The sequence below is a fragment of the Pseudorasbora parva genome, chromosome 22 (genome assembly GCF_024679245.1).
Source record: "Pseudorasbora parva isolate DD20220531a chromosome 22, ASM2467924v1, whole genome shotgun sequence".
NCBI lineage: Eukaryota > Metazoa > Chordata > Actinopteri > Cypriniformes > Gobionidae > Pseudorasbora > Pseudorasbora parva.
Window position 1 is genome coordinate 25,746,121 of NC_090193.1, and position 25,333 is coordinate 25,771,453.

A 25,333-nucleotide genomic window follows, 5' to 3' on the forward strand; every position below is an offset into this window, starting at 1 on the left:
TACCACATTGGTGGTTCTCTTCTTTACTGTAATTTACAAGTAAGATATTTATGTTTATAACATTTTAATTTGTAGTCATCAGAATGAATGAGTCACATATAGCCCCACAAAACCTGCTGTGCTCCTATCTACCACTTTTGGAGTTCTTTATTTGATTATTACATATAATGAAGTGCATGCATATATAGCATAACTGTTATTTCAAGGAACGATGTAACGTAGTCTGTACGTTTAATAATGTATTTGGGTGCTTCTCAATCAGCTTCTTAGTTCACTAGTCAGGGCACTGGTCAGGACATTAGTCAATGGGCTGACTCCCTGATCAGTACCTTGACTACTGAACTAGGGAGCTGATTGAGACGCACCCTTTGTCTCCAGAAGTGTGCAGAGCTGCTACAGGAACCGTCGGGCTCCATTTTCCCCCTCATGGAATTTCGCGCATCTGCAGCTTTATTTCTACAACAATTCAACCCAGCCGCAGTTAATCTCCTGAATTAATTCTAATAATTTCCCCTCATAGTTTGAATACTACGCTTCACCCCGGGGAAATGAATGTCCTTTAATTTATTTGATCTAGTATGGAGGCTGGTACTGGGGATTTGGAGTCGGGCGTGTAGCGTCACGGGCGGTGTGTCATTCCACACAGATCGCATGTTGATCACGAACCTGCTTGATTCCGAGCTTCGGTATCTGCGAGACGTGACAGATAAAATTTGAAAGGGTTCCTTGTTTTGTTTCAAAGGATGCAAATGTAACCATTTTTTATCTGATATAACGGATAGTGTTCTGGAAGCAGAATGTCCTTCTACGCCGTCATTATACCGGTCCTCTATATTATTTTCTCCGCTTGGCAGGGTAAGACGATATTGTAGTTTCTTCATAGGCCTCATTTCCACCAATTTTTACTTGTAATGTTAATATTAACATGTTTTTTTTTAATGTATAAGGTATAATTGTCGTCGGCAGGAAGCAAATATTATTCAGTTGGCATGTGTAGCTTTTATCTAATTAAACTCATATACTAGTAACATCATGTCTACAACCCAGAATGTCATATTCTATAGCAACAGCTCTGAACCCCCTCAGTGTAAGTTCGCATGAGGCTGTATTTGTTTTCTTCTGTATTCTGTGTAACATGAGGTCATCACTGCAGAACCAGTTACTGAAAGCTAATCCAAGTTGAGACCTTGAGCAAGTGGTTAACTGACCTACATTTAAAATACTGCTACTGAAGATGAAAACAAAGATGCAGCTTTTGCATTAAAAAAAGATAATAATAAAAAGGCTGTTTTAAGATATATATTTTAAGATTTCATCTCACATCTTGTAAAATTATTGTAAGAAATTTCTTAAGTAATTATTTAGTAGAGTCTTAAGAGTTTAATAGTGAATTAATATGCTCATTATGCTTACATAATTGTACACACACACACACACACATATATATATATATATATATATATATATATATATATATATATATATATATACATACATACATACATACATACATACAGACAGACAGACAGTGCCTTGCGAAAGTATTCGGCCCCTTGAACTTTGTGACCTTTTGCCACATTTCAGGCTTCAAACATAAAGATATAAAACTGTATTTTTTTGTAAAGAATCAACAAGTGGGACACAATCATGGAGTGGAATGACATTTATTGGATATTTCAAACTTTTTTAACAAATCCAAAACTGAAAAATTGTGCGTGCAAAATTATTTGGCACACTTAAGTTAATATTTTGTAGCGCCACCTTTTGCTGCGATTACAGCTGTAAGTCGTTTGGGGTATGTCTCTATCAGTTTTGCACATCGAGAGACTGAAATTTTTGCCCATTCCTCCTCGCAGAACCTCGAACTCAGTGAGGTTGGATGGAGAGCGTTTGTGAACAGCAGTTTTTAGTTCTTTCCACAGATTCTCGATTGGATTCAGGTCTGGACTTTGACTTGGCCATTCTAACACCTGGATATGTTTATTTTTGAACCATTCCATTGTAGATTTTGCTTTATGTTTTGGATCATTGTCTTGTTGGAAGACAAATCTCCGTCCCAGTCTCAGGTCTTTTGCAGACTCCATCAGGTTTTCTTCCAGAATGGTCCTGTATTTGGCTCCATCCATCTTCCCATCTATTTTGAATTGCTAGGCAACGTGGGGGAGAGGACGCTGGCGTTGTCTGTTCGCCGCTTCTCCACCCACAACAAATCATGTTAATGTACTATTAGATTTACATTTTATTTTATTTCCTTATGTTTGTGACTAGTCTAACAGTCAGAGCTACAATTGGGACTGTTGCTGGCAGCCACTGAGAACTCGTTGTTCGTCGTTTCGCCGTTTTCAACCGCTTCTCTAATGTTTACGTTTGAATTGCTGCGGTTGGTTTCTGGTTTGGAGGACATTTGATGTTTCTCGCCGCGGGTGCTCACTGGTGGTCTCCCTTGGGCTTAAGCTGCATGGTGGCTGAAGTTTGCACCGGGCTAGCGTCATCCGGGCTCTCGTCGTCGGCGTCCGGCATGATGTTGGGATGTTCTGCTTCTCGGCTGCGCCGCTGTTCCGTCCTGCATTGCGACCGTGGAGCGACATCTGCATGCGCCGGCCCCGGTGTGTCCACAGAAGTGCCCGGAGGAATGTTCTGCCTCCTGCATGGTGCTGCGGCGATCCCCATCGTTTGAATCATCATGAAGAAGACCCATCATCTGGTCTTCAGCTGTCGTGCCTCAGCGATGTCATCAGGACACACCGCTGGGAGAAATTTTAAACATGGAGTGGACCACAGTGTGCTGCGGAGCTAACAGAGACTTCCACCATCAGCTGTTTTCTGTTCACCATCAGCTCTGTTTCTGTTCACCATCAGCTCTGTTTCTATTCACCATCAGCTCTGTTTCTGTTCACCATCAGCTCTGTTTCTGTTCTGTTTTCTGTGTTGGTTGATTGTTTGTAGTATTCTGTATTTTTACTTGTTATTCATTTTTTGTGTTACCCCCCTTTGTTGCACTTTGAGATTCTTCGGAATGAAAAGTGCATTATAAATAAAATCTATTATTATTATTATTATTATTATTATTTTAACCATCTTCCCTGTCCCTGCTGAAGAAAAGCAGGCCCAAACCATGATGCTGCCACCACCACGTTTAACAGGATGGTGCGTTCAGGGTGATGATTTATTACCGTGTTGTATTGTATTGTTTATGTGCACTGGAAGCTTCAGCACCAAAAAAAATTCCTTGTGTGTGAAAGCACACTTGGCAATAAAGCTCTTTCTGATTCTGATTCTGATTCTGATGAGCTGTGTTGCTTTTACGCCAAACATAACGTTTTGCATTGTTGCCAAAAAGTTCAATTTTGGTTTCATCTGACCAGAGCACCTTCTTCCACATGTTTGGTGCGTCTCCTAGGTGGCTTGTGGCAAACTTTAAACAACACTTTTTATGGATATCTTTAAGAAATGGCTTTCTTCTTGGCACTCTTCCATAAAGGCCAGATTTGTGCAGTATACGACTGATTGTTGTCCTATGGACAGAGTCTCATACCTCAGCTGTAGATCTCTGCAGTTCATCCAGAGTGATCATGGGCCTCTTGGCTGCATCTCTGATCAGTCTTCTCCTTGTATGAGCTGAAAGTTTAGAGGGACGGCCAGGTCTTTTAGATTTGCAGTGGTCTGATACTCCTTCAATTTCAATATTATCGCTGGCACAGTGCTCCTTTGGATGTTTAAAGCTTGGGAAATCTTTTTGTATCCAAATCCTGGCTTTAAACTTCTCCACAACGGTATCTCGGCCCTGCCTGGTGTGTTCTTTGTTCTTCATGATGCTCTCTGCGCTTTAAACAGACTATCACAGTGCAGGTGCATTTATATGGAGACTTGATTACACACAGGTGGATTCTATTTATCATCATTGGTCTTTTAGGTCAACATTGGATCATTCAGAGATCCTCACTGAACTTCTGGAGAGAGTTTGCTGCACTGAAACTAAAGGGCCCGAATAATTTTGCACGCCCAATTTTTAAGTTTTTGATTTGTTAAAAAAGTTTGAAATATCCAATAAATTTAATTTCACTTCATGATTGTGTCCCACTTGTTGATTCTTCACAAAAAAATGACAGTTTTATATCTTTATGTTTGAAGCCTGAAATGTGGCAAAAGATCGCAAAGTTCAAGGGGGGCGAATACTTTCGCAAGGCACTATATATATATAGAGTGGTGTGTGTGTGTGTGTGTGTGTGTGTGTGTGTGTGTGTGTGTGTGTGTGTGTGTGTGTGTGTGTGTGTGTGTGTGTGTGTGTGTGTGTGTGTGTGTGTGTGTGTGTGTGTGTGTGTGTGTGTGTGTGTGTGTGTGTGTGTGTGTCAGGTTAAAAGTCTTGAATATCAAACTCAGCACAATCCAACAAATCCAAAAAGGATAGTACAACTGCTGCATAAACAAGAACGGACAACTGGACAGACACTGAAAAGACTGCAACTGAAGTACAAGTGAAATTAATACAGCTCTGGAAAAAATGAAGAGACCACTTTACATTGATTTCTCAAAGTGAAGTGGTCTCTTCATTTTTTTCCAGAGCTGTATTTTTTCTAGATTTTGATGGTCATTAAAAACAAATATCTCCTTCTGACATCACTTTTTGGCTACAACTGTAGATATGCAAATTGTTTGTCATTTATTAATGCATATTACATGACTACATTTTTTAGTTCCTCATAGGTTATTCTATATTTTAGTGATGCTGTTAAGTTGTAGGCTAGTCTAGAAGAATGTGCCATTGGTTCCTTTCTAGAATTGTATTATTATACTGTTTTGCTATGTTTATTACCTCTGCTTTTTATGATTTCTTTCAGTGAGGGCAGATGAGGACTGCTTGTGGTATTTGGACAAAAATGGCACCTGGCACAATGGCTTTGACTGCCCACTCATGACCTTCTGCTGTGGGAACTGTCACCGCCGTTACTGCTGCCTGGATGGCTTCAAGATGATCACAGAGGCAGGACAGAAGCGATGCATGCTGTTCCATCTCAGGTACATTTTTCTAGGTTTTGGACCACTTAGGGTTAAGTAGTAATGGTGTCTCAGAATAGACTGTGTAAACCCAGCCCGATCTGCCTGTGATTTGATGCTATTGGTGGGTTTAACACAATGACGGATAGAAAAGCGATGGATTGTTGGTCTGATTGGTTGAAGGACTATCCAATTGCAGAGGCGGACATTAGTAGAGTATTTTTACTTTCCAAGTAATTTTATTTTTCAAGTATGCACTTGATCAGTGTTCTTCTTTGGAAAACATTTACTTCACAATATTCCAAAACATAATATTGTAATTTTTACTGCACTGTTTCATATTGAATATCATTTAATACTTAATTACATTAAATATGTAGTGCTGCATACTTTTACTTAAGTAAAACTAATTAAAATTTTACTTGAGTACAAGTAAGAAAGTAGTATATGTTTAATGTTATTAAGAGTTAAAGGCAAAAAACAACAACTTTTATTTATGAAATGTATTGCAGTAAAAAGTATGACATTATATATTATGCTTTGGAATATAGTGAAGTAAAAGTTTACCAAAGAAAAACACTGATAAAGTATATACTTGAAAAATGTACTTGAGTAGAAAATAAAAAATGCTCCACTACTGTCCGCCGCTGTCGAATTGTGTACAGTCATTCGATCTATGCTGTTAATCACTCCTCTCTCAGACATCTTTGTGTTCATACTGTTGTTTTTTGGATTTATTTCAATTCAGTGGTTAATGGCTGACCCTATACCTTCCAAAAATGTGATCCCTTTCACCTCCATTGTATGCCCTCACTGTAACCAATATTTTTAAAACATTGCTACAAATGCTGTTGATTGTGCTTAACTTTGAATATGGAATATTCCTGTAGGTTGTCTTTTTTTTGCACAAAAATATGCATTTTGTTGTAGTACTGTATCTATATTGTTGCACTAAACCACACATCCATCTGTATAAATCATATTTATTTTGAATGGCTGTCTTTGCCTGTACAATGTCACTGATTTTATACAATACATGTTTTAAAGTCACAATGGCCCTCATTTATCAATCTTGCGTAGAAACGGGCATATATGTTGGTTTAAGATTATGCTTACACTCCTCTCACCGCCTGATTTATGAAGCTGTACGCACCTCTGCAATCCAGGTGTAAGCAATACCTGCCCTTGATAAAGGCCGCGGCTGAAAACAACCGTCATTAGAATAACACGCCCCTATAAATTCAAGTCTCCGCCTCCCCTACGCCCTCATTTTACGCCATAAACACACAAAAGACGGCAAAGAAGCGAAACTTCTCCGACGTGAAGATTGAGACCATCACCAGGTGGAAAAAAACTAAATTGTTTTATTTGGGAGTTTAAAGAGTGGGATGGCGCCCACCAAAACAAAATATGGACCCAAATTACGAGTACTGTTAATAGTGTGGGGGGTTGAGAAGTGCACTTCAGCAGTTTAGATAGCTGTTTGGATGAGAAATTACCTATCACAATGCATTATTTTACAGCACATGTTTTGAAACAATTAGCATTTAATTTCATATCACATCACATGTATGGGGGTGTACAATAGTTATGATGATGTGATGTGGAGTACCATTCATTCACATTAATAATTGCATGAAAATTTGTAAGATTCTTCTTCTTATTATTATTAATATGATTTTTATTATTAATTACGCTTATTGTTATTTAGAAGAAGAATGTCGTTATTATTTATTTTATTATTATTATTATTATTATTATTATTATTATTATTAAGAAGAAGAAGAATGCAATTTTTATTATTTTGTCAGTCTGAATTATTTTCAGTCCCAGTCCGTGCGCAGCTGCCGGGCCTAACCCTAAAATGTCAGGTAAAGCGCACAGGCTTGCAACTGGAGGAATACATATGTCTACAAATCAAATGCTTTGGTAAAGTCACACAAATTAAACATTGAAGTGCATGTTGCACAAATATAAACACTGAAGTTTATAATTATTATGTTGTTGTTTTTGTAAAGTGGGTCATAATATAGCATATTTTTGTCTGTGCGTTTTGTGTTTTTAGGAATTGTTTTCCTGCGCATTTTCGCACTAACTCCAAACGTGCGTACACGACCTCCTGAGCTGGCGTAGGATTTGAGCGTGCCGTACAGCAACGTCCATATTAATAAACTAAGTCACCGTGGTTTTGGGTGTACGACGTTAAGTGTACACTGGAAATTTGGTGTACGCACTTTTGATAAATGAGGGCCAATATGTACAATGTTTGGATTAGAATATCCAAAAACTACTAGAACAATGTTTTTAACCAGGACACGGACCGTGTCTGTGTGTCACCTATCAATGACATCACACCCGTATGACCCTTGAGTTTTATTTTGTATAAACCACGGAAACACCGAAGACACTTTAAATGTGCACTATGTAGGATTTTTGCAGTAAAATATCCAAAAACTACAAGGCAGTGTTATATATTTTGTGCAGTTGAGATCTAACCATATTCCAAATGTTTCCAACTATTTGTAAATTGTGAGAAAATTGCTATTTTAACCAAGGAGGCGGGACGTCTGAGGGAGTCGCCTGTCAATTGGGTCATATCTGCGTTACCCTCAGCCACAATAGCGCCTTACTCTTAGCAGTGTGCATCGTGTCAGCAGCCGCTGAGTGAACGCACAGAGTAACGTCATAACACATAATTTAGGGTGCGGTGCGTTCACACCTGTCATGTTTGGTTCGATTAAAACGAACCCTGGTGCGGTTGCTCGGTTAGTGCGGTTCATTTGAACATATGTGAACGCTGCCATCCGAACCCTGGTGCGCACCAAACAAGCGAACCGAGACCGCTAAAAAGATGGGTCTCGGTCTGCTTCCAAACGAACTCTGGTGCGGTTCGATTGATATATGAACGCAACATGGACCAAAGACATGTAAACGGACCAAAAACCGGACGTATGTCACAAAAAGCGACGCATAATGCAGCTGATTTGACGACGCGGAAAGATCGGTGTATCCAAAATGAGTAACTTTAACGTTAGAGGGCAAACGTGGAGCAACGAGGAAGTGCCTAATCAATATTTGGTCAGACGAGCATGTTTCGAAAATGCTAGAAAAAACACACAAAAAGCATACCTGGCTCTTCTCATCAAAGTTCCTGTGTTGCCCATTATTAGCAGGTACAGACGACAGAACGGATGTCTCTTTTCTGCACAACGGAGGAAATCCTGCTGCTGTTTTCATGAACATTTCATGAGCTCTTCATGAGTTCTCAGCGGGTAAAAATAATGGCACATGTACACGCATAAAATGATCGCGTTTAATCCAGCACACAGCGTTGTTTTGAATGTTTTGAACATTTCATGAGCTCTTCATGAGTTCTCTTGTAAAAAATAATGCCATATGTACACGCATAAAATGCCCGCGCGTGTAATCCGCACACAGCATTGTTTTGAATGTTCAGTAAGCGAGCTCCTACGTCATATAAGCCGACTAATCAGGTTGTATCCGTCTCCCTATGCCATTGGTTCGGTAACTTTAGGTTCGCTGTTAAAAATGCCTGTGTGAACGCTACGCGGACCAGGACTATTATGTTTTGTTTTTGTTTTTTGGTCCGGACCAAACGAACCGAACTACAAGTGTGAACGCACCCTTAAACACATTTAAATTGATTTAATATGATAGACAGAGCTGCGTTACCTCATGCTCATGACCGGAAAAGCGGGAATAGCGCTCACAAATGTGTCCCGTCATAATAAAAAGTCCTGCTGCTCGCGGGCCGTGTGTTGCTCAACAACCGCTCCAGGGCCTTGCTCAGCTCCGCAACACTCTGTTCTGCTCTGCTTCATACTACATTAACGTTAATAACCGCATCCATGAACATGATTTCTCCACGAGTCCTATCCCAATTCTTTTCCACCGGCTGTGAGGTGAAGACCACATGTCCCAAGATTCTGAGGTCAAACTTGGCGTCATCAAACTACACTTCTGTTTTGAATAGGTGCCCTCTAGTCTGACAAGCCAGATACACATCAAGATGTTTGGTCTGGAAACTCACCATTGACAGGGCTCAATCCGAGGGGCGGGATAAACAGTTGTCTTTCAAACTCCCTCTGCACGGTGTGCGCGCAATTGGATATCGCTACAACCAACCAGAGCTAGTTGAAAGAATACACTTTTAGCGTATCCGGTCGGCAAAACTCAGAACACATCTTCCCTTCTTAAGGCAGCACTTGGTAACTTTTGCTCTTGGGGTCCCCCTACAGTTGGGAAAAAATAATGTCCTCAACTACTGTCGTAAGCTCTGTCATCCTACAACAGGGGATGTCATCGCGCGTGCATTTGTTGACATGACAACCTCACGCCAACGAGCAAACGCTGGTCCAATGTTGATCCTCATCCTGCCTTTAATCCGATCATTTTTTCGTTTCTTCTTATTGCTTTCCTCCAACAAAACCTTTTCTTTCTTATTTGTCTGTGCTGCTTCGGACCGTACTATATTATCCGACGAACAAAGTTGGGCTCGCACGTCCGAATTTAAGGAAGTGTGGGTGTTGGTGGAAGTGACGTATATGCCGTAAAGCAGTCGAATTTTGTAGTTCTTTTTGTTCTCGAGTTACTACCCGAAACCCGAAGTTTAAAAGTACGATAAAAACGATACAGACCCCATCAAGCTTTGGCAGACGTGTCATTCAACCTATTGTAAGTCGATGTATTATCACAAGAGTCTTGAAAATATATTATGAAGGTTGAAAAGTTACCTAGTGCTGCTTTAAAAATGACTTCTGAGTGCCGTTCTTTGTTCTTTTCTCAGAGAAAAGCTTAACTCCAAGTCTTCCAGAGTCGCGGTCAAAGCAGATTCGAAAGACCGCCGTTTGCCAGTTTCTGTGTTTATTAAAAGAAGCATGCAAGCGCAACTCGGTCGTCATTATGTTAAGCCCCGCCCACCGACTCTATACACATTGGCCCTCATTTATCAAAAGTGCGTACACCAAATTTCCAGCGTACACCTTGCGTACACCCAAACCCAAGGTGACTTTGAGATTTATCAATATGGACGTTGGCGTACGGCACGCTCAAATCCTACGCCAGCTCAGGAGGTGGTGTACGCACGTTTTGAGTTAGTGCGAAAATGAAAAAAAATTCCTAACACCACAAAACACACTGACAAATATACGCAATTTCATGACCCACTGTAAAAAACAACAACAACAGCATAGTAATTATAAACTTTAGTGTTTATTTTTGTGCAACATGGACTTCAATGTTTAATTTGTGTGATACCAAGCATTTGATTTGTAGGCATGTATTCCTCCAATGTGCGCTTGCCTGTGCGCGCCTGTGCGCGCCTGTGCGCTTTACCTAAATGTAAAATAATGCAATGTGATAATTTCTCATCCAAACAGCTATTTAATTTAATTTCGCTTTTTCCACTTCCCTGGTGATGGTCTTGATGGGCGCGGCTCAATCATCTCACTAGTTCAGTAGTCAGGACACTGATCAGGGAGTTAGCCCATTGACTTATGTCCTAATCAGTGCCCTGACTAGTGGACTAGTAGGATGACTGAGACGCGCCCGATCTCCACGTCGGAGAAGTTTCGCTTCTTTGCCGTCTTCCGTGTGTTTATGGCGTAAAATGAGGGCGTGGGGGAGGCGGAGACTTGAATATATAGGGGCGTGTTATTCTAATGACGATCGTTTTCAGCCGCGGCATTTATCAAGGGCAGGTATTGCGTACACCTGGATTGCAGAGATGCGCACAGCTTCATAAATCAGGCGGTGAGAGGAGTGTAAGTATAATCTTACGCCAACATATACACCCGTTTCTACGCAAGATTGATAAATGAGGGCCAATGTTATTGGCCCGACCAGAGTTTGGTGTTTACAGCTCAGAAGTGTATTGAAAGTTGCTAGACAACACTCGGCAGATTCGATTTGCTGCCGCTAGGGTGCGTCTAGATTTCTAGGCTAGGTGCCCTCTAGCGGATGGAAAAATTACAAAGTGCAGCTTTAATATTCTGGATACATTCATCAACAGAAATCAAATCATTGCTATATTGCTCAGCACAGTTAGTTTCTTGATTGTATCGCAAGTACCATGTTTTCCCATCCTAATATCGATCTAGCTTACTGCAGTGTGCATCAAGTGTTTCATAGTAGCCACTGAACGAACACAGAGTAGCTTTATAACATAACTATAAACACGCTCAAATTATTTATCTAATATGATAAAACAGCACAGCGTATGCATAATGGAAATGGTCGTCATAATAAAAGCTCTGTGAAATCCATGCGTCATCAAGCTATGCCTTTGTTTTAAAAAAGCGACATCTAGCTGTAAAAATTGACATATTGTGGCTTTAAATTATTATTTATTTGTTTACAGCTTAACAATTATGTTATTGTCCATTGTTATAATAATACAGTTTTTTTTATATTTGATAAGTAATAAAAAATAACAAGTGCATGTCCAGTAATGTACTTGCTTAAATATACCAGTGAAAACAGGCATTGTGAGAACTCCATTGGCCCCATACATTTTTAACATACATTATGTTAAGTTTTACAGATAGTAGTTTAATAATATAATTAAATATCATCTCGAGGACTCAGCATGAAAATGTAAACAAGGCTGTTCTCACAGTCATGTCTCTCTTATGGCGCTTTGAAATGACAATAGACAAGTGTCATAAATTAATATTTGGGGGAGATCTGTCCGCAGACGCAGCCATGATGAATAGCTGGTTTGTATGGAGGAATCTGATGACCAAGCTAAAATGGAATTTGTGAATGTTTTTAGCCCAGAGCAATTTTTCACAGCGCACAATCTCTCAAGAAGGTCTCAAAAGAGTCTAAGATCATTTAGAGTGCTCACATGTAGGCCAAAAATCCAGTGTACCACGCTCAGATCCCTGAAAAGGACCAAGTGACCACACTTAGTAGCCTAGAGAGGCTTATTAATCTCACATTAGGCCACCAAATTAAACTAATTTGTTTTTAAGGAAAGCTGAGCAAAAGTATGACTGTTACGAAAGAAATGCTGAAATCTTACTGGTGAAACTGCTAGACCTAAAGGCCTTAGTAATTTCTATGAGTTGCTTCCAGAGAAGTCAGATTATTCAAGATGTATAGTAAATAACATCAGTGAAGTTTTCTGTCCTGTCTTTCTCAGCCCTTCCACTATAGCTGGCATTGCTTCTTCGATCCTGCTCTTTGTGGCTGCTATAGCAACCATGGTCTGTTGCTTCATGTGTTCCTGTTGTTACCTTTACCAGCGCCGCCAGCAACGAGGCAGAAGTCCTTATGAAGGTAAACACTATAATTTCTTTCTTTTCGCAGTCCATCATGAGTTTACTACGTGGCATTTTATTGAAAAATTTTATAAATATTTGTATATCTTTTATATCTATAAATATATCTTTATTCACATGTATACAGTATGCCAATGTAGGGTGATGTAGACCAATCTAGGCATAACATTATGATATAATATGATGTTGGTCCCCCTTTTGCTGCCAAAACAGCCCTGACCTATCAAGGCTTGGACTCTACTAGACCCCTGAAGGTGTGCTGTGGTATCTGGCACCAAGATGTTAGCAGTAGATCCTTTAAGTCCTGTAAGTTGTGAGGTGGGGCCTCCATGGATCAGACTTGTTTGTTCGGCACATCCCACAGATGCTCAATTAGATTGAGATCTTGGGAATTTGGAGGCCAAGTCAACACCTCAAACTCGTTGTTGTGCTCCTCAAACCATTCCTAAAACATTTTTGCTTTGTGGCAGGGTGCATTATCCTGCTAAAAGGGGCCACAAAGTGTATATGTTTTGTAACAATGCTTAGGTAGGTGGTACATGTCAAAGTAATATCCACATGAATGGCATGACCCAAGGTTTCCAAGCAGAACTTTGCCCAAAGCATCACACTGCTTCTGCCGGCTTATCTTCTTCCCATAGTGCATTCTGGTGCTCGTTCTCCCCAGGTAAGCGACGCACACACCCCCGGCCATCCATGTGATGTAAAAGAAAACATGATTCATCAGACCAGGCCACCTTCTTCCATTGCTCCGTGTTCCATGCAGTTCTGATGCTCACGTTGGCACTTTTGCCAGTGGACAGGGGTCAGCATAGGCACATTTGCAACAAACTGATGCACTGTGTATTCTGACACCTTTCTATCAGAACCAGCATTAAATTCTTGAGCAATCTGAGCAATTTTATAGTAGCTCAGTCTGTTTGATGGGCCAGCCTTTACTCCCCATGTGCATCAATGAGCCTTGGCCACCGACTACCCTGTCGTCAGTTCACCAATGTTCCTTCCTTGGACCACTTTTGATAGATACTGACCACTGCAGACCAAGAACACCACACAAAAGCTGCAGTTTTGGAGATGCTCTGACCCAGTTGTCTAGCCATCACATTTTGGCCCTTGGTCAAACTCTCAAATCCTTACGCTTGCCCATTTTTCCTGCTTCTAACATAAACTTCAAGGACAAAATGTTCACTTGCTTCCTAATATAGCCCACCCACTAACAGGTGCCATGATGAAGAGATTATCAGTGTTATTCACATCAACTGTCAGTTGCCATAATTATGTCTGATCGGTGGATACTCTATAGTAAACCGTTTGATAGCTTGTATTGTTGCAAAATATATCTATTATCGCTCAGCTCTAATCTGCTAAATTTGACAATAAGGATTGTATTAATTAGGATAATATAAACAATAACGTAATGATTTTCTGCAAAGTTAAACATTTTATATTCTCAACTATAAAACGCACTATACAAATAATTTATTTATATTCCGGTATTTCTCCTGTTCTGGTATTGCATTGCATTCTTTGTTAGTACTATGTATTAAACCACTGGATTCTTATTGGAATACTCTTATTATTCCTGAAAAAATCTGCCATGGTTTATATTTAAAATGCTTGCTTCCATAAACGGATTCTTAACAAGAATCATCATTTACTAACATTAGTCTCAATTTCAGCCCAGCACATTCCAATGGCCAGCTATCCTGTGGAGCATATGTACGATGCTTATGGTAAACCCATAGGACACCCTGATTATCATGGATTTCCAATGGTGCCGCAGTATCCAGGTGTCCCTCACCAATATCCTATGATGCCTCATGGTCCTTATCCTCCTAATCCTCCTGATGCAGGATACAGTCAAGCAGGTATTTACATGGCCTCTGTCAGAGATTCCATACTATGTTATTAAAGTCACCATGAAAACAAAACTGAAAAATCTTTTTTTATGGAATATTGCAGTATTTATTATAAATAATTTATCAATGCATAGTTTTTTTTTATTCATGTGCCCTCATAATATTTATTAAAATAACTTGTGTACTTTGCAACTTCATCTCTTCTTTTCTCTGATGACGTGTTTACTGGCGTGAGGGCGTGATAACCTGTCACTTACGAGATCACTGCAATAGTGAACCAAAATGATCCAATCAATTTCTGATGGACAAAATCAAGTCCCACCCAGGGCTGGACTGGTAATCTGGCACTTTGGGCCGACGCACTTTGGGGCCGGTAGTGTTTTTAAAAAAACTACTAACAGCGAAGAAATATAGTGTTTTGGAAGAAACATTTATTAAAAATTTTCCTATGTTTTATTAACTTTTTTAATAGATCTAATGAAATTTAATTACATTATATTTTAATGATAGCCTCATGAAAGATAGATGTCAGTGTCTTAAATTATGTGTTTACTCTTGAAAAATAGGATTGTTTTTAAAGGGGTAGTTCAACCCAAAAATGTGATCATTTACTCACCCTAATGTCATTCCAAACCTAAATGAATTTCTGTGTAGCATAAAATAAAATAATTTGAGTCTGTTTTTTTGTTCATACAATATTCAAATGGTAGCCTAACCAAAATGGCTTGGTTGCCAACATTCTTCAAAACATCTTATTTTGTGTTTCACGGAAGTCATACAGGTTTGGAACGACATGAGAGTGAGTGATGACGACAGCATTTAAAAGGAGTACATTTACTTTACTGCTTCCTAGCTCAAAATCATCAGTGCTTTACTGCCAAGGGCATTTCTGTGTGACAAAAAAAGCAATATTATGTTTATCTGCATTTGCAGCAAATTCGATCATGTCTATTATTATTTGTCCTCGTCCTAATTTGATTTATTTACTCCAATTTAAGGCCCCAAACCCAGCAAAAACATTCACGGGGAACTCATGGGCCGGATGGGCTGGGTTTGCCAGGGCCAAATTTTAGCCCCAGTCCAGCCCTGGTCCCACCCTACACTTTTTATTGTTTAAATAGCCTTTTCACTGGATTGTCTGGATGCTTGCCGAATTAACCCCCCGCCCATAAAATTTGAGGTCGGGAAGGTCGGTCTGGACTTGATCCGTTGTTTAGCAACTACACTGTTTCCTGTTCTCCATATGTTCGGACCAATCAAATTGTCAGGCCGGGCTTTATACGATGATGGACAGATGATCAACAGTAACGTAAACATCCTCGTCACCAAAGAGCGCTTGGGTTGAATTTGTTCTGATCCTAAATGGAGAACACATTTATTTCTATTTCACATCTATTTCTCTCAAAAAAATTTAGGCAAAGATCGTTTTCTTCTTCTATTTCTTCCAGCATGCGTGCAGTTGAGTTCTGTTGACAACTATGCGTTGCTCAACATACGTCACTTACTCCGTTGCTCTGATTGGTTGTAGGTCTATCCAATTTATTGCATTTTCTTTCCTGGTTCGGTTGAAACATGCCCCATAATCACAGCCCAATGGAGCGGTATCAGACTCATATTCTGACTACAATCTGAGTATGACAACGCCAGGCTACTTTTTACATGGATATACGTCACAATTGGAATGAAAAAACACAATTCTGTATGGTTAGGCGGTTGGGGAGGCGCTGTCTTTTCTTCTGCGGTGCGCAGCCTCTTCTTCGTTACTTTCTAGACAAGTGCATTACGCGTGAGAGGGCGGGTTACACTAACGCAAATCAAATGTATCATGCGCGTGCAAGTAATACTCGACTACCGGTCAATTTAATGGCCCAATGGAAAATTATGAAAACCAGGACATTTTCATCACTTTCAAAAAACCAGGCAGGATGGCAAGGACAGGACTTAAAAACAGAACTTCCTGGGAAATTCGTATGTTTGGTCACCCGATCTTTACGTAAACAACATTTAAATCAATAGTCTACAAAGAGTGTACAGTGGAAATTAAAAAAACATATTTGCATATAATATCACACATATTCAGAATACTTTTTTCTGAACTGTGTTATTGTTGTGTTTTCAGCTCCTCCGCCGTACTCCCCTCCCCAATACCCAGGGCACTGAAAGAGCTGAAGTCCCTCAGTGAGAAGACGATAACCCATGCAATGGGTGATGAAGAGGGGCCTATGCTTGTTTGGAATCCCTTGTATGAGAAGCAGTTTTAAAAAAAAAGATTTATGTTATTTATTTCTTGATTAGTTTGTGGAGTGAAGCATGAACTGACTTCAGAATCGCCTCATGCATTGGAGTGTTTTCTTGTTTGATGTACAGCTTTCACATTTCACTAATCAATGAGACTCTTCCAACTTAAATCCAGCAATTCACTGACCTAAAAGACTGCTTTAAGTTTGCCATTATATTTTATTCAGACTCTCTGAAATGGACTGTTAAATAAGACTGTCCTGCAGAAGAGACTGGCTGACAGTTCTGACTTATCAAGGAATCATTCTCAGTTCAGCCAAATAGGAAGCAGCGTGACATTTGCACTTTATTCTGCAATAGCCATGCTTAGCTGTCTCTCCCTGTTTGTTTGTTCAAAATGTATTTATTTTACCGCTAATCTGAGCATCATGCCATACGCTTTTCATGTCTTAGATGTCTTATAGACAGTTAACATGTGGACATGAGACATAGATGTCTTATAGACAGTTAACATGCAGTATGTAAATAAGAAGGAACTTACATTAAGAAAGATTTTCATGTTTCATAGCATCCTCGCAACCAACCCAATCATTTGTTACATTTATAGTTCGTCCACTGTTGTTACATCTGGCTTGAGGTTGAGCTGTAATTTTAACGCCCTTAGAATTGCATGTCTTTTATTGTATCTCATGCTACCTAGGCCAGCTGTCAAGGAAATCACAGTAACGTTTGTATTCAGTTAGCTGTCCGTTTTTATTATTTGATCTATAAAACATTTTACATTAATTTATGTTGTTTCGTTACATCCTCACAGCGAGGTAAGCTCAAGTCCCTTTAAGGCAAGTCAGTTCACTCTGCGACCATTTTCGTAACACCAACATGCAACTATTTCCAGCCATGTACAGCTCCTATTTACTTAATTAGGAAAATACTGAAATCAATTTGTCGAAATTACTTTTAAGTTCATGCCAAAAGTAAAATAAATTAATATAAATGTTCACACCCTTTCCCATTGGCTCTTTTAACTGTAAAGGTGTGTTGTCTGTCAAATTTTCACAGAAGAAATCCTTTCATTTAAAGGGAATCCATGTTGTGCTATGTGCCACACTGACCAACAGTCAAAGTTTGAAAGTGACTTTTTTTTATAGCTGTGCTTCATACACTGCTACATTATTAACAATAGATAATGGAACATTCTTGCTCGTGAAATTTTGCTAATGCGACTGCACCCTAAGGCGGGACTTCCATTGCCCGCCATAATGAGTGTTTTTCCCCATAAGCATGAGTGGATGTCTCTGCCTTAATTACTTTAAAAGTTTATCATACGTTATACTTTTCAAGGGTAGATTATAATGTAAATGAAAAGAATTAGACATCTCATCAAAATAATCGGTTGTCAATTGTCAGGTACATTTGATGTGCGATTTGTTTTGATTTGAAATGGTTTCTGCTACCTCTTCACCTCACATCTGTAAGATTAGTTTTGATTCTTTGTTCACTGTTTAAATAACGTGTTAGTTATTTAAAATAATGTATATTTAACAGTGTTGTTTTTGCTATATACAACATATGCTACTGTATTTGTCACTCTGGAATGTGAAGTACAAATAAGAAAAGGAACTATAAAGAGACATTTTTACAATGTGTAATATTAACAGGTATTTTAAACTGGGGGGGGGGGGGGTGAATACAATTAATAGGCTACTAGTGTTTGAACTTGCACTAATCATCCTATAAGAGAGGTCTAACTGAACAGACTGGACAAGGAGTATTGTATAATTCTCTTTTTACAATAAAAACAGACTTGACTTTGCTGTCTCCATTAATGCTGTACCTGAAATCAGTAGGTAACCATATCACAGATCATTGTTCAAAAGCTTTACAAATTGCTCGGTGCTTTAGAAAAAATTGGGTTATTGTCCATTTTATTTATTTTGACCTTTTTTTATAAATCACATTTTTACTATCACAAATATATCTATAGGCTATATATCACAAGTAGTGTTTTGTTAAAAAACAATTAATGTTAGATAAAATGCATTCGAAGAATTCTTACAATAATTTGCATTTTGCATTAAGATGAGTTATGTAATATTTTTTCTCACGTTTTGTCTGAAAATTAGTTTGAGTTAGTTTTTCATTGTTCCGTTGCTTTTTGTTCCATTTGTTTCCATCATGGTTATTCGTTGTATGATTAGTGCACCGTACCTGTCTCTCGAAGTTAGTATATTTTGATCCTGTTTTCATTCCGCCTTTGTTACTTTCTTGTCTGTATATGATGGTTATGTTTGTGTTTAGATCTATGAGTATCCTGAGTATTTTGTCATTTTGAGTTTGTAATTAAATAAACTCTGCTGCAATTAGATCCTAATCTTTTAGACTGCAGAGCCCACCACAGTCCCAGAGCCACAGAGTGCCAAGTCTAAAAGGTGCATGAGCCAGCACTAACATCCCTGATGGAGATGGAGATTACCCCTGGAGCCACATTCGCCCTGGAGCCCAAGCCACTTACAGAGTTTTGACCAGGTGTGAGAGCCAGCAGCAATATCCATACCAGGGCATATTGATAGACTATGACTGGCTCCATGCTCCCTCAGCTCCACTGTGGCCCTTCATCCCTCCAGCTCACCTTGGTCAGTCATCCTTGGTTGTGCTACGAACTTCCAGCCCTCCGGCTACGCCTTGAACCTACACCCCTTTGGCTCCACCGGGCTCTGGCTGCACCGTTGTCTTTGCTCCCACCAGCTTCGCCAAGGCGCCGCCTCGGCCCTCCAGTCCATCAGTGTCACCCTGGGTCTTCATCTCAGCTCTGCCTGGGTCTCTCTACTACCCTCACCTCCACCTCAGTCAATTGGGCTCCTGGCTACACCCTGGCTCCTCCTTCCTTCGTTTCCACTGTGGTCCTGCATCCTGATTGCTCTGTTTGAAATCACTCCCTGACTCCTCCCTAGCTCCTTACCTGTCATCTCCTCATCACTGGTTCCTTATGCCCTGCTCCTCATCCCCTCCATAAGCCCCCTTCCGCCCTCTGCTGAACTATTCTTTGTTTTCATTTTAAGTTTGAGTATTAGTTTAAGTTGTTTTTTCATTGTTTTCTGAAATGTTCAATATTCTATTTCCTTTGTTTGCATTTGTTTACATGGTTGTTTGATTAATGCACCAAAAGGCTATTTCTTTCATTGGTTTAAGTTATAGTTAGATAGCCTAATATTGTTTTCAGTTAGTATTTGTTCCGTTCTCATCTGTATTATGTTGTTGTTGTTTTTTGTTTAGATCTACGACTACGAGAATCCTGAGTATTTTGTCATTTTGAGTTTGTTAAATAAACACTGCTGCTATTAGATCCTGCACTTTTGCTTCTCTGCGGCAACCATTTGGTGGCAGATTTGTGTTCTTGGCTTGCGATTTGCTTCCATTAATTTACTAAGATGAAACAATCATTTCAAATTTATGAATATATATTCTGTTGAACCACCTTGAACCGATTCCATGAATAGCACAGCCTATTATAGTTTCCAACCTATTTCTGACTATAACATTCTTTAACATCACTGGAAAAATACTGTCAGCACTTCAGGAATCCTGATTTCCTACCAGGAAGTAACAGTAAGTTTCTGGGATGCTTTTGAGTTTTAGTAAACCATATCCTTCCCAATTGCCTTTAAAGGACTGTGTACCCCCATCTAAATATGGGCATGTGCTCGATGGATTTCAAGGAATGTCCGAGCACTACAAACTTACGATGACAGTCCATCGAGTCTCGCGCTGCTCCTCGCGTTTCTTTCAAATCCAGAAAGGTTTTAATTTTACACTTTTTCTCGTTTTTCATCTTCACTTTATAATCTGACAGCTCTATTAATTAATTATTCTTTTAAAAGGCAAATAACAACAACAAAAACACAGCGAATTCTACAGAAGTTTGTGTCATTAGCCTACTGAACGCAACTATGTCCCGGAGAAAAGTGAGGGGACTCACTAAAACCGGGCGACAGGTGAGTGAGGACCCGGACCTCGACAGTTTGCTGTCAAACCTGTCACCCGAAGAAATGGAGGAGCTGCAGAAAGAGGTATCGGTTGTTCCCGATCCAGATCCGAGTGAAATAATCGTTGTGGACCAAACGGATTTAAAACCAACCACGCCAGTTAAAAAGGAATCACAGTTGAGCAGCCAGACCGATGACTTCAAATCCCGCTTCCAGAGAAACCTGTCAACAGAGGTGAAATATTCACTACCTTACAAGTTTGTCTGTGAAAAAATGAATCATGGGGTTTGAACTAACATGTTAATAAATGAGCTTAAAAAGAAAAGAAAAATTACCTATTGTGGTTTGACATAGGCTATGCTTTTCTGCATCTATTTATTTTGTAGCCTATCATTTTATGACAAAATGTCCATAGCAAAAGTCACTTTATTTTGTACAACTTTTACATATATTAGATTACTTTAACTGTAAAAGGAGTGGTGACTACATAAATATTTCCTTTTTGAATGTTTTCTTTCTTCAATTTTAAGACATAATACAAGCAGGAGAAATGAATCTAATGGACATACTAATGGAGTCTTATTGGATGTTAAAATCTCTTGAAATGTTGGCCCGGTTGAAGTTCCTTGGTTGATTGCTCCTTTGCTCACTGCCTTTTAAGGATAAGTCTGCCAAGGCTGGAGCTTTCCAGTGCAAAACTGTGTGGCTTACAAATCAAACACTCATCCACTGTGCAAGTTTACATCTTCACAGTGAAACAACGACTGTGCATAGTGTAAACATCCAATGTGCATACACTACAGCTTTTATATAACCATCTGTGTCAAAGCAGTGGCTTTGGTTGAAAATTGTAATGTTGATATGTAAGCCTAAGCCACTGGTTCTTCCTCCAGTTGGTTGCCCCTGAACAAAAATATAAAATGTAATATATGTCACCATAATTTGTCCATAATTCATTCATGTTTGATCCTCAGGGAGAGCCAAAGAAGGAGAGCCGGAAGCAAGAGTACCTGCGTAAGATGGGCCTGAGCCAAGAGACGAATACCTCCACATCTGACAGCAAAGATGGAGGACTTCAGAGGACCCCCTCCACCTCTTCCTTCCCTAAATGTGATGGTAGACCAGAGGACAGGAGCCACAGAGTCACAGAGGGCACCAAAGATGACAAATCTGGTCAATCTGCCCTTTCCAAGAAGGATGAGCTGAGTGAGCGAAAAGTAGAGGTGAAAGAACTAAATGAAGGGAGTAAACTCAAAGATAGAAGGGAGATGAGAGAAAGTAGCAGCAGCAAAACCAAAGAACTAATTTCTAAGCTTCAGGAGAAAAAGGAAGAAAGCAAAGAGAGAAATAGAAAAGAAGACAGTCGGAAAAGGGAATCTGGGGAAAGTAAAGCAAAGGAGATGATTTCTAGGATAAAGGAAAAAGAGGAGAAGGAAAGGGAAAGAAAAGAAGAGATTAAGAAGAGAGAGGAAATCAAGACTAAAGGCTATACGTCTAGGTTAGAGGAAAACCAAAATCAGGTTTTAGAAGACAAAACAAATGAAGAGAAGAAGGACATGGATGAAAAACAAACAAGAAGGTCAAGCGGAAAGATGAAAGAGGGCCCTACGTTGGAATTGAGAGGACTTGCTGAAAATAAAGAGAAAGAACCTAAAAAAGCTCTTGAAAATGTGAAGAAGCCACAGGAATATAATGCAAAAACAAGTGATCAGGGAAAAGAGGATGTTCAGAAACTAAATGAAATCATAAATGAAATTCAGGAACCCATCAAGGAAGTGAAGACTGGAAACTGTGTCTCTGACACCATTTCAAAAAGTAAAACCAAAGAGGAGGAAGAGGAGGACGAGTCGGCCAGCATGTTTGATGAAGATCTTGAGAGAGTTCGTCACAACGATCCGGGCATGACTGATCTCAATGTGAACAATTCTGAGGTCATAAAAATCAAAACGCTTATTCAGTTTGCTGAGGCCTTGAAAAACAACACACACATCAAAGCGTTTTCTTTGGCTAACTGCCGTGCCGATGACCACGTGGCTTATGCTATTGCTGAGACCTTACGAAATAACAAAAGCATCACTAGCCTCAATTTGGATTCCAATCTTCTTACTAGCAAAGGCATAATGGCCCTGATCCATGCCCTCCAACACAACTCCACACTCACTGAGCTACGCTTCCACAACCAGCGACACATCATCGGAGGAAAGTCTGAGATGGAAATGACCAAAATCTTAAAAGAAAACACAACTCTTTTAAAACTAGGCTACCACTTTGAGTTAGCTGGTCCTCGTATGACCATGACCAATATTCTCAGTCGCAATATGGACCGTCAGCGCCAAAAGCGGCTGCAGGAACAGAAGCAGGCTCAAGCCCAAGGCGCTGGAGATAAGAAAGACTCATTAGAAGTCCCAAAACCCGGCTTTGGTAAAGGTTCCCCGAGAGCCTCACCCAGGCCGTCCCCTGTACCTTCTCCCATACCGTCACCCGCCCCATCGCCCAAGTTGACTCATAAGAAAAGAGTCAGTGGGCTTGGTGCTGGACCACCTCCACCACCACCACCTCCTGGAGGACTACCACCGCCTCCACCTCCAATGCTAGACAGAGACTTCCTGAAGAACTCCCTGACCCCCGTATCACAGAGAAAGCTTGACGATAAGAGTGGAGGAAGAGGAGGATCTCAAAATACAAGGGACCAACTTCTAGCTTCCATAAGGGACAGCAATATCAAACGGCTCAAAAAGGTATGAAATAATTAATAAAAAATAATTTATATTAAATATCATATAGGCTTAAATGTCATAAAATGTAATTATAAATATACATATATCTACAATCTTGCAAGTTACATTTTAGAAATTATTTTGGAATTATCATTGGGTCTCATATTCAGAGCTTTCTCTGAGAGTATTTGAACTCACAATGAATTGTTTTTCACAGGTTGCAATACCAAAGCTCTTGCAGTAAGCCGGCAATGCAGAGAGATAAACAAGAACGAAGAAAAAAGACAGGAATGAAAGGACAGACATCTCACAGACCTTGAGAAGATCAACACTCAGAATCTTCCATACGGAGTCTTAACTGCTGCCCTACAGTATGGAAGACAGGTATAAGCTTGTGTAGATGGTGATATTCCATTGAATGCACAGCTTCTGCCCAGGAGTCTTTGTACAAAATACACTGGACGATAGAAAGAAACAGAAGTGTGGTGCAGTCATGGGTGCTTGAGGCTTCGATGGCCTATGGAACTGCAGAGTCATTTGCACTAAATTAATCATTTCATATGATAGATTTACTCGTGTGTTTGGTACATTATGTATGTAGATGTTGAGTTGATGTTTGTTTTGGCAGTAAAATTGGATCTTACAGCTGACTGAATTGAACTATGTAAGAAAAACAATCACCTGGATTTTATCCTATTTTGGGTTTGGGAATCTCTATAGTAAAAGCTCTTGCTAATCAGGGATTCTAGATAGCATAATAAAGGTATTGTTTCCATGGTACTACAGATTCTTCAATACCATATATTGTGCATGAGAGAGTGTGAACAAAAACAGGATTACAGCATTTAGTTGAAAGAGATGGATAATCAGATCAGTGTGATCTGTGTCTGAATATATCTATGTGAACTACAAAACTTTTTTATCTAACGTTTCCTTTAAACTTATGTAATCCGTTGAGTATATACATTTTAATCACTGTCAAGTGTATTTTTTTTAACCATCCATCTATAATTTATCAAACAACATAAAAAAATGTTGAGCGTTTTTAATTTGCGAACGGAAGCACCTTGTGAACGTTACAACAGAATGTTATTTCATTGAAAATAAGCTGTTTTTAACATGAATTCATGATTCTTAAATCAGGTTTCAGTTGTGACAATCCAGTAATTCCATTTGTGTCATGTAAACTTTTAAAAATTGTTTTAGGAGAAATCTGCCTGATAAATATATGATGATTGGTCCAACAAAACCTGGGTCATGTGATCTTATTTTATTACTTTTATTACTTTTGTTCCCTTCTTTTTCAGTTTTACTTTTAGTAACAATTAGAATTGCAACTTATTTTTAAGTTTAAGTTTTTAATCAATATTTATATTTTATTTTATTTCAGCTGATTTTCAATTACTGTGAACAATTATTACTAGTTTTAGTTTTAGTTAACAATAACAGCGCTGCTCTGTTTAAGTCAATACAAACCACTTAAAGGGATACTCCACCCAAAAAGTTAAAATTCTGTCATCATATCTTCTTTTATGTTCCACAAAAGAAAGAAAATCATACAGTTTTAAAAAGACATGATGATGAGTACTTGACTATTTTGTTTCGATGAACTATCCGTAACTGTCAACATTATTAGAGTCAGATAAACTAATGCAATCTAAGTAATTCACAATACTAAACATTACGCAATACTAAGAATTTTTTAATTTACTCCAATCTAACCATTAGAGTAATTTTTTGGGGATAAGCAAATGCTGTAAAAGCTTTAAGGCCCACTTCAGAACCATAGATGAATGCTTCTAGTGTTAGTGAATAACTGATCACTCAGATCCTATAAAGGACTGTAGCACGCTTCCAGAGCTACAATGAGTTCCTTAGGCATGGAAAAACCAGTGATCTAATGCATTGTTGCTAATGCCACGCAGTTCTGCTTAGCTCATTTGGTCACCAGAATAAAGAACTAGCCTATACATAAAGGGTATAGGACAAAAACATGAGAAACAAAAAAAGAACACACCACTTGTGATCATTATAAATTACATTTAACCTGGTCACAGGTTACAAGATTAAAAGGCTTAGGTAATTCAGTAATAGAATTACGATCTTCAGATGCAGGTGCTTATTTCAATGCTTAGATCACTGGTGGGATAAGCACTCGCTCAATGATCTGTTGTCAATCTTTTACAGAACCCTTTTGAAATGGTCTTCTGAAACTGCTGTCTGAAAGTTGATTAATA

The 25,333-nt window shown here is 39.2% G+C and overlaps 2 protein-coding genes across 3 annotated transcripts; both read left to right on the forward strand.

Annotated features, from left to right (window-relative positions):
• The first annotated feature begins 375 nt into the window (after positions 1-375).
• shisa4 (shisa family member 4) lies at positions 376-18,205 on the forward strand. Its single transcript, XM_067431709.1, has 5 exons — positions 376-855; positions 4,839-5,016; positions 12,161-12,297; positions 13,979-14,167; positions 16,278-18,205. Exons 1-5 carry the CDS (start codon positions 798-800, stop codon positions 16,316-16,318), a joined length of 603 nt encoding a protein of 200 aa, XP_067287810.1. The 5' UTR covers positions 376-797; the 3' UTR covers positions 16,319-18,205.
• Positions 18,206-20,118: 1,913 nt separating this feature from the next.
• On the forward strand, positions 20,119-24,336 carry lmod1b (leiomodin 1b (smooth muscle)). 2 transcript variants are annotated; one of them, XM_067431108.1, is made up of 4 exons: positions 20,119-20,193; positions 20,275-20,613; positions 21,354-23,117; positions 23,314-24,336. In XM_067431108.1, the coding sequence occupies exons 2-4, from the start codon at positions 20,344-20,346 to the stop codon at positions 23,338-23,340; spliced, it is 2,061 nt and encodes a 686-aa protein (XP_067287209.1). In that variant the 5' UTR covers positions 20,119-20,193; positions 20,275-20,343; the 3' UTR covers positions 23,341-24,336. The 2 variants fall into 2 exon arrangements, with proteins under 2 accessions (XP_067287209.1, XP_067287208.1); XM_067431107.1 differs by having other exon boundaries at positions 20,133-20,613.
• The last annotated feature ends 997 nt before the right edge of the window (positions 24,337-25,333 follow it).

What these genes read in the sequence shown, in the direction of transcription:
- lmod1b (XM_067431108.1), top strand. Translation starts at nt 20,344, where the DNA reads ATGTCCCGGAGAAAAGTGAGGGGACTCACTAAAACCGGGCGACAGGTG. An exon ending in AGAGAAACCTGTCAACAGAG is followed by an intron (nt 20,614 to 21,353) that starts GTGAAATATTCA and finishes TTTGATCCTCAG; the next exon opens with GGAGAGCCAAAGAAGGAGAG. An exon ending in ATATCAAACGGCTCAAAAAG is followed by an intron (nt 23,118 to 23,313) that starts GTATGAAATAAT and finishes TGTTTTTCACAG; the next exon opens with GTTGCAATACCAAAGCTCTT.
- shisa4 (XM_067431709.1), top strand. Translation starts at nt 798, where the DNA reads ATGTCCTTCTACGCCGTCATTATACCGGTCCTCTATATTATTTTCTCC. An exon ending in TGCATGCTGTTCCATCTCAG is followed by an intron (nt 5,017 to 12,160) that starts GTACATTTTTCT and finishes TGTCTTTCTCAG; the next exon opens with CCCTTCCACTATAGCTGGCA. An exon ending in AGGCAGAAGTCCTTATGAAG is followed by an intron (nt 12,298 to 13,978) that starts GTAAACACTATA and finishes TCTCAATTTCAG; the next exon opens with CCCAGCACATTCCAATGGCC.